Source organism: the organism of the source record quoted next, unplaced genomic scaffold (assembly GCF_019419815.1).
Source record: "Pyrus x bretschneideri cultivar Hongxiangsu unplaced genomic scaffold, Pyrus_bretschneideri_v1 Contig38, whole genome shotgun sequence".
Classification (NCBI taxonomy): domain Eukaryota; kingdom Viridiplantae; phylum Streptophyta; class Magnoliopsida; order Rosales; family Rosaceae; genus Pyrus; species Pyrus x bretschneideri.
The window spans coordinates 4754573-4768341 of record NW_025999701.1 but is presented as its reverse complement, the minus strand read 5'-3'; the positions used below and the strand labels follow the sequence as shown (position 1 = coordinate 4768341).

General features: G+C 37.7%; 1 protein-coding gene across 4 annotated transcripts; it reads left to right on the top strand.

The window, feature by feature from the left end:
- The first annotated feature begins 9139 nt into the window (after positions 1–9139).
- On the top strand, positions 9140–12778 carry LOC125468420 (meiotic recombination protein SPO11-1-like). 4 transcript variants are annotated; one of them, XM_048564113.1, is made up of 15 exons: positions 9140–9220; positions 9341–9440; positions 9608–9681; positions 10093–10194; positions 10495–10568; positions 10759–10775; positions 11034–11103; positions 11210–11246; positions 11407–11454; positions 11573–11613; positions 11708–11739; positions 11853–11958; positions 12149–12269; positions 12343–12406; positions 12491–12778. In XM_048564113.1, exons 1-15 carry the CDS (start codon positions 9154–9156, stop codon positions 12615–12617), a joined length of 1080 nt encoding a protein of 359 aa, XP_048420070.1. In that variant the 5' UTR covers positions 9140–9153; the 3' UTR covers positions 12618–12778. The 4 variants fall into 4 exon arrangements, 3 of the variants coding, with proteins under 3 accessions (XP_048420070.1, XP_048420069.1, XP_048420071.1); XM_048564112.1 differs by having other exon boundaries at positions 11555–11613; XM_048564114.1 differs by having other exon boundaries at positions 11555–11613; positions 12504–12632.
- Positions 12779–13769: the final 991 nt, after the last annotated feature.

Here is a 13769-nt window from a genome sequence, read left to right as displayed (position 1 = left end):
GGTTCCGAGCTACTATCGTAGCCGTTGTTGCATCCGTCATCACAGAGTCCTCACCTGTAAGAGGGCCATGAGAAGATAAGAAAGACGGGCACCATACCTTATCCTGACGCGGCGCAACCGGATCATTGCTTAGACTCAAATCTAAGCAAATGTTCGATGGGTTAGATGAGCTAGCCATTTTTCAAGAAGTTAAAAGAGAAGGGTTGGATGGAGCGAAATCTCGACGGGCCGGAGACGATTTCTGGGCAATTTTCAGAGTGTGCATGATAGAGGTGATCGATCACCTCTATTAAAAGAGAGGCGTTCACCGATTCAGAAATGAAGAGACACCACTCTTTAAAGTCGGATTTTTCGGCGTAAAGATCGCCAGCTCTTCAGACACAATCCAGGCTTTTCAGAAAGCGTGTGCCACTTTGTCAAAAGCTCCCGGCTTTTCAGAAGACGCGTGGAGGCCGAGAAAGCAACTACACACTTTAACCGACAAACGTGGGTGACAAAGCCGAAAGCTCCCGGCTTTCCAGAAAGCGAGTGCAACTTTGTCAAAAGCTCCCGGCTTTTCAAAAGACGCGTGCCACTTTGTCAAAAGCTCCCGGCTTCTCAGAAGACGCGTGGAGGACATTGCCGCATCCGCACTGCCATTTGCCATTACAATTCCTATATACATCAACATTCATGGCAAGGCATACACCCACAAACGCATAACTTTCCTTCTTGGCCGAAAATGTAAGCTGCAACCAACCCTCTCAAACATGCTCAGTTTTCTCCTTCTCTTGAGAACACATTTTCAACCATGGATGTATCCCCCAAAGAAGATACCAAATGCCTGGAGTACAAAGGAGGCAAGAGGAAACGGTGGATCGAAGCATGTGGAGACATTCGCTGCCTCTTCGAAAGCAAAGGTATCTCATATCATCAAGGGCGAAAGCAAAGGTATCTCATATCATGCTCTTTCCCTGTCTTTTCCTTTGTCCTTGATATTACTTGCATGGCAAAGTGAAAGAAGCAATCAGCCGGCACTTGGAGTCTACCTGGACTCTATTCCCTGGTTGCTTACCTAGCGTTGCTCTCGAGTAGTCATCTTCAACGGTTGATACACTTCCAGAGAAGGGACCACTTCTGCAAAGGGGAGGAAGTAGGGCAAAGGAAAATGATACATTGAAGCATGAGGAGACAAGCATATGCTGAGCTATCCTCTAACCCTCTTCAATACGAATTGGAGAGATTGAACAAAGAAACAGATAAAAGGAGTAAGCTCAGACCTTCGGGGGAGACCAAAAGAATCCTGCTGCCCAGTTCAAGAGTAGCACAAAGGAAAATCAACGATCGGAGGAAACCAAAAGAATCTCCAGCTCAGTTCAAGAGTAGCCTGTGGAAAAACTCAAGATGAAGCCTCATTGCAATCACCAAGGAAAAGATGGAATTTACACTCCATAACCAGATTTGCATCCCTAAACTCTTCTCTTTGTTAGATACATTCTGCCATGTTGAGTATGTTTAGTTGCTTTTTATATGTTTACTTTTGTTTGGTGTGTTTTAAGCTTAAAACATTGAGGACAATGTTTGATTGAAGTGTGGGGGGGTAACTAAGTATGTTGATGCAAATTCGTTGGATTTTATCACCCATAACTTCAATTGTTGTTCCTTGCTGTTTTAAAATGTTTTTAAACTGTTTTAGTGTGTTTTGACTTAAAAATTCGAAAATCCCATAAAAATTTGAAAAATTGTTTTGAAAAACCCAAAAAGAGTTGTTTTAAAGTTGTTTTTGTGTGTGTGTTTGTGTCTTAGGGTACCTTCCAACACAATGATAAGGATTTGGTTTGTAAGTACATGACTGTTAAAAAGAGTTATAAACATAGAGAAAAGTTTGATTTACTCTTGGTATATGCTTGGTTATGGTTATAATGTATGACTTCACATGCAATCATAAAAGAAAAATTCGTTTTTGTAACATGCCTGAAGGAAGGAACTCAAACAAACGCTACAACCCTGAGAGACTTGAGCCTATAACGTTCTTTGGAGAGTATAATCTGTGATTTCTTGTTTTCTAAAGTCGTTGCATGATCTCATTATTCTTTGCTTGGTTACTACTTAGAAGGCGTTTCATCATATAGTTCCAAATGCTAGAACTCATGCCCATTTCATTCAAAGCATGTTATTGATTTGCATAACACATATTCAAGAAGAAGTTGTGTAGTGACCACCACCATAGCCAAATAGCCTTACTTCCCATATTTCGTATATGTTGTAAGTTTTAACCCCGTTGAGCCTTGTTTAGCTTTTATTCTTTGTTTACCCACATTTTCTTCACCTAGCCTAGTTTAGGACAATCCCCACCCTTGTTCTTAAAAGATAGTGAGCATGACTTAATTGAATTCCTTTTGAGTTACATTATGAAAGAAAATGAGTGTGGGGGAGAGAATGTTTAAGTGTTTATGTATGTTTTGAGATTCAAAAGAAAAAAAAAAAAAAAAAAAAAAAAAGAAAGAAAGAAAGAGAAAAAAAAAAAACTTGAAAAAAATGAAAGAATGAGTGATTGAAGAAAGGGTCCAAAACACCAATTCTGGCCGTAAATTGTCTAAATTCTCCCTTTTTGTTCAAAAGTTGAGTTTTCATTTAAAAGTGAATTCTAAGTTAATTCAAGTGCTTTGCTCACTATTTCTTTAAGAACCTTTGTTTTCCATATCCCTTCTTTGTTATCCACACACCCTGAACCCCATTACAACCCGTGACTTCAATCTTGAGTGTTATGTGTTTCAATTTGTGGAGTTTGAACTTGGTATGAGCATATGGTGTCACTGGTTCTCGCGTCTAAGTAGTAGCATTCCATTCATGAGATCATATCTAAACATGCTTATTAACTCCAGAAATTGCGTTCTTTGTGATACATATATGTGAGTGTTCGGTTTCATGTTTACATCAATCTTCTCACATATACTTAGTGTAGGGTGTGTAGTCAGAAAATCTGAGTAAAAATTGAGTGCATATCTTGTGAGGAATTGAGCAAATTCTCTAAGGCATGTTACTACATTCAAAACATGGTGTTAAATGCTTAATTGTGAAATAGTATGTGGTGACTGTGATTAAGAATGTAATTAAGTGTGAAGATGACTAAAATCTGTGGGAATGATGATTTTTAACATGTCATGTGCATTGGAAATCCCTAAGACGATTGTTGGAAGGTTTAGGTTGTGTTTTACTTGTTTTGTTTCGTTTCGTTTTGTTTTGTTTTTCTTTCTGTTTTGCTCGAGGACTAGCAAAAGATAAGTGTGGGGGTATTTGATAGGAGCATATTCATGCGACTTAAATGGCTTGTTCTCGTACATTTACGTTATGTTTCTTTAGTTATTTTAGTCCTTTATGCTTCTTTTGTGTGTTTTCAGGTTCTAAGGGCAAAGTATGCAAAAGGATGCCTTTTGGAGCCTTTTGGAGCCTTTTGGAGCAAATTAGAGAGTAGAATGGATTGCATATGCTTAAAGCCAAGTAGATGGACGAAATTGAAGACCAAACCATTCATTTATCACTTATCAAACCATTCACTTATCACTTATCATAACCATAACCATACATTTCACTTATCACAACAACAATCATTGCCGTGACTTCCCCCTTTGCTTTCCAGCCAAGCCACATGCTTTCACAACCTAATTCACATGCTCATGCATCCACCTTTCTCCCAAAAACCGTGCACATGCATATCATCATATTTCCAGCATTCCACATGCACTCATTGTCATTCCACTTCAACCCACATGCATTTCCAACCCACATGTCCCTTTAATTAATTTAACCTAGCTGTCATTGCACATGCATTCCTTTAATCCACATGCATCTCCATAAACCATCAACACGTGCACCCTAGATTCTAATCAGCCACTTCATCATTCCAGCTTTCCAACCCACATGCACCCTTTAATCCATTAAATCCACATGCTTTCCTATTCAATTAAATCAGCCACATGCACTCCCATCCATTTCATCATTGCAACCATTGCAGAAAATACCCATGTCGTGAGTTCCCATCATATTTCCAGCATTGCACATGCATTCCCCTTACAATTTCAGCCATCCTAGCTGTTTTGCACATGCATTCACTTTACCTAGCTGTCATGTTCCCTCTCCCATCCATTCATCTCCCTATAAAAACCATACACACTTCACACAACATTCATTCATTCTTCCATTTTCAGAAATTCACCAAAGAGAGCCCTTTGTGCCGTGAGTCTCCCTACCAATCCAAACACCACCAGAAATCATCCCATTGCCGTGGCCTCCCTCATCCATTTCCATAATTCCCCAATCCATTCAACACACCAAAACTCACCTTAGACCTTGTGCTACAACAAAGAGGAGGAAAAGAGTGCCTAAACGTTCATACAATTCAAGTTTGAGTTGTTGGAATGTTTAGGTGTTTCTTTTCCTCGATTCCAATGTTTAATTTCAATTCTCTTTGTTTTGTACGTATGAGGAACTAAACCCCACCTTGGCTAGGGGGGATTCGAAATATATGTTTATGCTTGCATTTTGATTTGATTACTTCTAATTGCGTTTCATAAGTTGTGGATTCAATTTGTTTAACTGTTTGATTGATAACTTATTTATGTATGTTTATTGAGAGTACACGCTTAATTTTCATGCATGAATATGACGCTAGAATATAAGTGAGTTTCACCTAATAGTTACGAACTTATATTCACAAGTAGTGGATGTTGCTTATAAACAATCGCGTTAAACGAATTCTTGGCATAAGTTTCATGCAATCATAGTAACGAATGCCTCGTCAACACTTATAATTTTCATAGAGCGTAATGATTCTTGCTTGTATCTCTATTATGCAATCATGTAGGGGACTTGTGGGGAATGTTTTGGGTTATCGTATGCAATCATCCAATTCAATAACGTTAGGAAGATTTGAAGGTTAATTAGTACATCACGGTTAACTTGGGGTGTTGAGAATTCATGGTTTATTGAAATGCAATTGGAAATCTTTTTATTATGCAAGTGTAACATGTGTGGAGATGAACCCCTTAGCTAGCAATCCATCACATTCATACTTACAATCTGTTTTAATTAGAATCTGTGCAATTAGTTTAATTTCGTCCAAAACTCAATTCCCCCTTACTTTAATGTCCAAATTAGTTAGAAAGTGTTTTAGTTTGTGTTTATAAGTGTTTTGATTCAATTTGTTATACAAATTCGTCCAAATTCACCAAAGTGCTCAAAACTGCCCAGAAAGTGTTTTTAAGGCAGTTTTGAGTGTTTTGGGTGATGTTTGAGTCTTTTGGTTTGTTTTAGTGTTTTAAGTGTTTAGTTTTGCATTCTTTGAGTCTAGTATAGTGTTTTATATTGTGTTTTTACGTTTTTGAGTCAAATCCAAGTGCTTAACAATCCCTCCTAATCCCCGGTCCTGAACGATCCCTACTTATACTTATACTACAATTGACAAAAAGAGGGTTTAATTTGTGTGCGTATAATTTTCGCATCAAATTGAAAATGCTTCTTAAAATCGGATCTCACAGTTTAAATGGAATTGTCCAAATGATGCAGCAAAATATTCACCCCCCTGAATCCTTTGTAGAAAAATTGGAGGATTCGAATGAATCTTGTCATAAGAAGGCTTAATAATAAGTTTTCCCATAAAACAGGTTTGACATGCGATTCCTTGAATTGAACCTAAACTTTGGTAATGGATGCCCGTGTAATGATTTAAGGATACAACGCATCGTTGTTCATCTAGGGTGTCCCAAACGATCATACCAAAGTGTAATTTCGTGCACGGTCCCAAAGGTAGGGTTGGCCACATAGTGGCTTTCTATAGGGCGTATGGTCATAGTATACAGACCACTCGGATACGCTCCATCTTCTCTAGAATACACTTCTGGCCATATTCGTAGGAAGTGATGCACATAAATTCAACGTGGTAAGTGATGCACATAACTCCATTTTCTACATAGGTTTCAACATGGTAATTATTATCTCTAATGTCCTTGAAACTAAACAAATAAAGTGCCTCATCAATGGTTAAAATTCTACCATTGGACAACATTGTATGTGTCTTACCGTATCCTTCGATCAGGTTGGATGGGACTCAAAAGGTTGTTAGAGATGCATTCTTAGGTATGAAGTTAGTAAAATAGATGTGTTCACACAAAATAGTGTGCATGGTTGCACTATCTGCTAGACAACTAACTTCCCACTAGTCATACCTAGAATGAAAATTAATTTCAATCGGTCACATGCATAAAAGTTCTAAAAATAAATATCCATTCAAAATAATTTTAAGTATTCAAGGATGGTAGTTAATGAAAAACTTAATATCCAAAAACAAATCACCACAAATAATCCAAACATAAAGGAAAATTGTTCAAAATTTAACCAAAAACAAGGGGGGTTTGGCCACTAGGTGGAATTCGGCCCCAATGTCTAATTTTCAACTAGAAAAAATAGTTTGTGTCTAAGATTCTAATCTTCCATAGGGGTAACAACCTCTTGAAATTCAAAAACCTCCATCTTGGTACTTTGCGGTTCATCCACTTGCATAAAGTTTGATTCAAAGCTCTTATGATGAGAATGATATTCAGCTACAACCTTCTGGGGAGTACTGCAAACAGGGGACCAATGGTCCTTTGAACCATGGATATAGCACATGTCCGCATCCATGGTTTCAGGTGCTTTGCCCTTATTCTTGAAGTTTGGGGCCTTGGGGGCAAGGTTATGGCGCTTCAGGCTTGGTTTCTTCCCTTAGATAGGCCTTGACTTTATTGACCTTGACAGAGTGGCTTCTAGCCTACCCTACCACGCCTATGTTGGCGTTTTGGGCGTTTGTTTGTGCTACAGTGTGCTTTAGGCACAGTAGTCGCTCCAATAGGTCTAGCTTGATGATTTTTCATCAACAGCTGATTCTGCTTTTCAGCGAAAAGTAAAACAGAGATAAAATTTGAAAACTTAGTAAACGTCTAAGCCCTACATTATTGCTGTAGGACAATATTAGTAGCTGAGAATGTCAAATAGGTCTTCTTCAGGAGATCATCTTCAGTCAAGGTCTCGTTACAGAACTTGAGAAGTGATCGGATCTGACAAACTTTAGAATTATATTTATTCACAAACTTAAAGTCTTGGAAGTGCAAATGTTGTCAGTCATGTCTTGCTTCAGGCAAGAAGATGTCCTTTTGGTGATCAAAACGATAAGCCAAAAGAACCCAGAGTGCTAGTGGATCCTCCTTAACAAGGTACTAGGTTTGTAATGCGTTATGAATATGTCTTTGAATGAAGATCATGGTAGTGGCTTTCTTAGCTTCGCTAACCGGATTGTCCATCTCATCTTTAATGGTGAGACGCAAATTCTTTGCAGTGAGGTGGAGCTTCACATCTTGGACCCACTTGAGGTAGTTCCTTCCAAATACCTCTAAAGCGGTAAAGTCGAGTTTGTTCAAATTCAACATGTTCCTATCACAAAATAAATGGACAATAAGTGATTAGTGTAATGGAGAAGAATATCAATCCATTCACATTCACATAGGAGTAGAACATTCAGGTTCTAATAGACATGCATTCTTTTAAATTTACATGAAAAAAACTTTGGGTTTTCATGGGTGATGTTTTTAAGGAAAACTTCAGGTTTTCAAACTAGGCATGTTTCTATTATGAACTTCAGGTTCATATGTTCCTACAGACAGACACAAATATATATACAGAAATATGCAACAATAAAAATATGCAAATAGAACTTCAGGTCTATAATTATAATTGAATTAATTATTTGGACTTCTGGCCAAATTTAAAGTGTGGGTAAAAAAAAAAAAAAATATATATATATATATATATATATATATATATATAACCAACGTGCCTAAAAATAGGCAATTAAATCTCGAGGCCCAAAGTAATGGGCTAAAGCCCACAGGTGGGTTGAATAGTTTGAACGTGCGGCCCAAACCCAAAAATTAGGCTGGGCTACAGGCCTGAGATAGATAGGCACAGATCCGCTGCTTTGTAGCATATGTGTTCCCAAGGGGGGGCACGATCAAGTGTATCACAGGCTAGGTGTACCGAATCACCAGCTACGAGCTGGGATTTGATGCAGTTGGGTGCAAGGAACTTGGAGAACGCTTCAAGGGTTTGGTTCTGCCACGATGGGGACACGGGGACACCAAAGCCATGGGCTGGTGTCATAGGCTGAGTCTAACAGAGGCCCATTTGGGCTCTGTGATGCAAGCCGAGAGAAATGTCAAAGCCCAAAAGGCTGAAACTTTGCCAAGAAATAAGCCAAGTCCAAATGGGCTTGGGTTTTTGATCTAGACACCCCAGCTCAAGCTAGTTGAACTCGTCGGAGAAGAAAACTGGCGCCACCATTTTAGCCAATCATGTTATGGTGCAAAAATCATAGCGAAAGCCGTGGGTACAACGACAACCCATAAAATTGAATGGAGAGTGAAAAACTCTCAACATTGTAAAACCCTAGAAATTTGCAATTTGAATTTCAAAGAAAAACATCGAACTTTAGGCAAAGACTCGTCGGTGACGACTGCAAGTCGACGGGGAGGTAGCCGGAGATGGCTATGCATGGCTGCTTGCCATGCTACTCGACGGTTCAAGGGAAGCAACGCCATCTGGGTGTCGGGTTAGGGCTTAGGCCTAGAGTTGTGGCTCCAGTTTTGGGTTCTTGACTCGAGGGAAAAGAAGCCCATCGACATGGATGGGTCTTCAATGAAACCCTAAAAAAAAAACTTTATCATCATTTTTTTTTTTTTTTTGTTGCAATTCTAGATTAATTCAATGCATATTCATAAAATAATTTGATGCATAAGCAGATATTTGATGCAATTCATGGCAATATCAAATTCACATAATTCAACAATTATGGATATAATGCATACACAATTTACGTAGAATCTATAATTCGAAAAACGTAAAGTTAGATCATGCATGAGAGTAGTACCTGTGATGCAATTTAATAATTAAATAAACATCATCACATGACGGTATAATTGTCGCACTAAAGTTAACGGTTTGATCCAGCAAGGCCCAAGTTCAAAAAACACTGTGCAGGCCTCCTCCCAAGTGAACTTGACTGACCCGGCCCAATAGAAACCATATAAATAAGTCCACTCCCAAAATTATTTTTCAAAAATTTCCATCAACACAACGCAAAGCATTATGGAGGGAAAGCACTGGAGATGGAGCTCACAGCCGCGGCCGTGCGATCTGCTAAGAAAAGTCAGAGGTTAGATTTGAGGTTTCCCAATCATATCAAGATTTTAAATTCGGAATTCAGTTGTTTCGAGTAGACGCTAATTTCTAATTATACATTTCCAATTTTTTGGGAATTTATTTGGGTGCCCAGAATTTACTCGAGCTATGGTTGAAGATCTTAGCAATGAACGGTCTCCGGAGATTATCATCGATCGCTTCAGAAATTACTGCACGAATCCCGATTCAAATTGGTTAGATCCTTAGCTTACTCTCTCGATTTTGATTGATTGTTCAGATTTTCATCTATTTTCTCAGCAACCAAAAAATCAACACAGAGTTGTTAACATTATGCTTCAGTACTCATTGATACGTTATTGCTACGTTTTTGTTTGATTAGCTATCGAAATTGTTATCGCAGCTATTGTAGCTTCGATTCACCAAAATGGCAGGAGATTCTCACGCTTCGAAGGGCAAGCCATGTGCGTAGATTAGGTAGGATACGTTGTGCTTTGCTATGGAATAATATTTTTCACCTCGAAACGCATTTTGTTATTTGTTATCAAGAATGAACAAACAAATTTATCAGAGAAGTGGTATGCCATAGAGTCGTGCATGTTATGTTTTTCTTAAGTTTACGGGGAAGGGAGGCTACCCATCCAGAGCCAGTGCATACCACAAGCCTCTTCAAGGACTTACAGAGGGGGTCTTAGCCCCTTTTTTGGTTTTCACAGATCGCCCAGCAAGAGGGATTGCTGGCTGCGGGACTCGAATCTAGGCCTTGGTCTAGCAAAGCATGTTAAGTTGTTAGACTTTCAACTTCATAAATATATAACGCTGTCGGAAATGTGTAAGAGATTTACGTTTGTTATTGATTGATTACCTAGTTCTCCGAATCTGTGTCAGATGTTTTGCTCAAGGTTCTATTGATTGTTCAGCAACTTCTGCAAGAAAACAGACACGGGTCTAAGAGGGATATCTATTACATGCATCCTTCTATATTTTCAGGTGATCTGAGTTATATTTTGATTTCCAGTGTTGAAGAATAATCCTTACTATATAATTTATATGATGTAGTTCGTTATGAGACCTCGAACTTGGATTATGATAAATGGAATTCTTTGCAAATTGTACATTTGACATCATCATGAGCAGTGAAATCGAGGCCTAATTCTTTGTGCTAAAGATGTTACGTAGAACACAGCATTTCTGTTTGGACTTGATCTTTAATAATTTGAGTTCTTGATGTGTTATTTCCACACTTTCTCCATGTAAGTACTAATATTTTCTGCTTAATGTACAATGCAGATCAGTCAGTAGTAGACCGTGCAATCAATGACATATGTATCCTTCTGCAGTGTAGTCGCCACAATTTGAATGTGGTGGGTACTCCGATATTTTCCTCATTTAATTTCATTGCTGTTTTATTTATATTAGGGGTACTGGAGCCTGTTATGTATGATTAGTATAGTGGCATTATCTAAGCTATTTGAATTACCACATGAGCTTCTAATAACTTGATAAGCTGCTCACAGTTTGTGTTATTTATTTCATGTTCCCTCCTTTTGACAGGTGTCTGTAGGAAAGGGGTACGTATGAAAATTTTCACTGGATGTCCTAAGAAAGAAGATAATGATGTGCTTTCCTGTTTGATTTCGTATGAAAATGACCAATGCCAATAATTATTCACATTTAAATGTGTGCATTTCTGGTTTATTTGAATATTTTGTTAATCTGGAGTTGATCAACTTCCTCCCTGTGGTAGGATCAGATTTTTCATTGCGTTGATAACAATGATCACAATTCACGTATTGTCAAGTCAGAATGTTAATTGACATGCTTTATAGGTTGGTAATGGGCTGGTTAAGGTTTTCAGAAGCTGGAAACGTATTTGATTGCATAAACAGGCCAAACACAGTAAGAATGGATCTAATTTGATTTTTGTGATATTATTTTATGATATCTTCTTCATCGTTACCTTACTGTGTCTGAACTTAAAACTTTGCATCTGGTTCACATACAGGCCTTCCCTGTCCCTATTCATGTTGAAGAGGTCAAAGGTATCCAGATGGTTAAGAGAGAATATTTAAAATTTTCTGTATTTGGAAACAATGTTATTCAATTTTGATAATGTGAAGTTTACAAATGCATTGCTAATTCTTATAGATCAACCCTAAGTGTCTAAAGAAAAAAACTCAAACCTTTAATTCTAACATCCAGATATTGTCAGTGTAGCTCGGTGCATACTTGTTGTGGAGAAAGAATCAGGTATACTCTTTTTTATAACAACTCTGACACTTCAGCATGATAGAGCTGGATTTTGATGTGTGCTTCTATCAACAAACCATCATTTATATATCTTGTACAGTTTTTCAACGATTGGCAGATGACCAGTTTTGCAACAAAAACCATTGTATCGTTATCACTGTAAGCCTACACCTTTTGCTTTGTCCATATTAACTCTCTCTGGTTCTTGCAACAGCTTTTATTAAACTTTTTTTACGGGTGTCTTTCTTCACAGGGACGTGGCTATCCTGATATTCCCACAAGAAGGTGAAGAGTCCCCTTCAAACTTCATATAGGGAGTGCCTTTCCTTATATGCTGTTTGCACGTTCATTTCCCTTTTGTCTGTTTAGTTCTTATTAATTTCCATCATGTTTGCTAGGTTTTTGGGGCTCCTGGTGGATACTTTGCATCTCCCTATCTATTGCTTGGTAGATTGTGATCCATACGGTTTTGACATCCTCTCCATATATCGGTTTGGTTCTATGGTTAGGCTTTCTAATCAATCCATTAAATGGTTATCTACATTTTGCAAAGTTGACCAGCATGTGAACTACCTAGGAGCACTGCACATATTGAAGATTAAGAACTGAATAAGTCAATTGTTTTGTAGACTACTTGTACATTGTAATGAAGCTCAAGTTATTTCAAATTAACGCACTCCCATTGTTATGCAAGCAAATGGCCTATGATGCAAAATTTCTACGCGTCCCCGAGGTACTCTGGCTTGGAGCCTTCCCTTCGGACTCAGAGAAGTATAGTCTTCCACAACAGTGCCTCCTTCCTTTGACAGCAGAAGGTGAGAGATATGGCGCTTTACATTGGCATTCTTTTGTTTGCAACCTTCCTGAGGTTCCTTATAATCATGTCAGACAAGAGGAAAACGGAGGCAATGCTACTTCGATGCTACTTACAAAGAGAAGCACCACAGTGGAGGTAAGACTCTGTTGTCTTTCTTGTTTCATCTTTGTACGAGTGGATTAAATAGCATTCGATAGGTTTACTCTTTTCTGACGATAGATTGGAGCTACAGTTGATGCTGGAAAGAGGAGTGAAGTTTGAATTAGAAGCGTTATCTGTGCACGAAATTAACTTTTTGTCGGAGGTGTACATACCATCCAAAATTCAAGGTGGAGTCCACATCTAACACCATCTAAGCTTGTATTGCTTAGCTTGTAGGGTAAAAGAAATGTGAGGATTATTTCTGCAGAGCATAATCAGCAGTTGCATTTCAAAACATTGTTAAGTGAACAAACAATGATCCGAGAACACAAAACTCGAATGCCTCAATAATTAGCGATGTCTGGAAACTGACTCGTAACTAGTTCTTCTTTATAAACGTCATTTAACTGCACCCGGAGTCCCTGTTCTTGGCGGGGCTAAAATCCTACTTCGCTTTTGGACGTGATCCTGCAGAAACAGGATTTTGGACAGATTGCAAGGCATTGTGTTTAATTTGGTGAAATGTGATGAACCTTGTGAGTACCAATGTGTTGAAACTCCAATGGTTTTAGGTAAACTAATACGTTGTATTCAAGGCTTTAGGTTTGGGTAAACCACCATCACTCGAAATAAAAAAACAATAATTATATTCTCACCATAGAAATTTACTACAATTCTATGTTCATAAATTGTCATATAAGATGATATGAAACTGTGGTATATTTAAATGGTAAGAATATCATTATTATTTTTACACATATTGTTTATGTTGTTTACATGAGAGAAACTCTCTTGAAACGTGGATCAATAAATTGATTCCAAGAAAGTTTCTAGCCATATATATAAAATAAATTAGAATTAGGATTTTAGCTTATGTACTAAAAGAGCATATTGCTTTAATTAATCTAACTACACCTAGGTCTTCTTATTTAGTGTGCAACATTAAAAAATGGCCAATGATACTATTTTCTGGCAAGTGATATTCCTCTTCACTTATAAATGAGATGTCTTGTTCAAATCTTGTGGATGGCGAATTCGATACCAAATTAGGTTGCTAGTCAAACTCTCCATTTTTCTTAGTGTAAAATATATCGTTGTGCTAAAAAAATAAAAAATAAATTAAAGGGTTTTTATCACAAATGGTCCTTGAAATTGACTCACCCCATCAAGATGGTCATTAAAATTGAAAATCAAACACTGTAGTCCCTGAAAATAGATGTTGCAAATCAATATGCTCCTTTCGTCACAAGTCCGTTCAAATATTGCCACGTGGATTAAAAATATTTGAATAATAAAAAATAATTTTATTTTTGAATAATTAAAAACTAAAAAAATTAATTTTAAAAAAAAAAAAAAA

What these genes read in the sequence shown, in the direction of transcription:
- LOC125468420 (XM_048564112.1), top strand. Translation starts at nt 9,154, where the DNA reads ATGGAGGGAAAGCACTGGAGATGGAGCTCACAGCCGCGGCCGTGCGAT. An exon ending in TGTTGTGGAGAAAGAATCAG is followed by an intron (nt 11,455 to 11,554) that starts GTATACTCTTTT and finishes TATCTTGTACAG; the next exon opens with TTTTTCAACGATTGGCAGAT. An exon ending in TATATCGGTTTGGTTCTATG is followed by an intron (nt 11,959 to 12,148) that starts GTTAGGCTTTCT and finishes TTGTTATGCAAG; the next exon opens with CAAATGGCCTATGATGCAAA.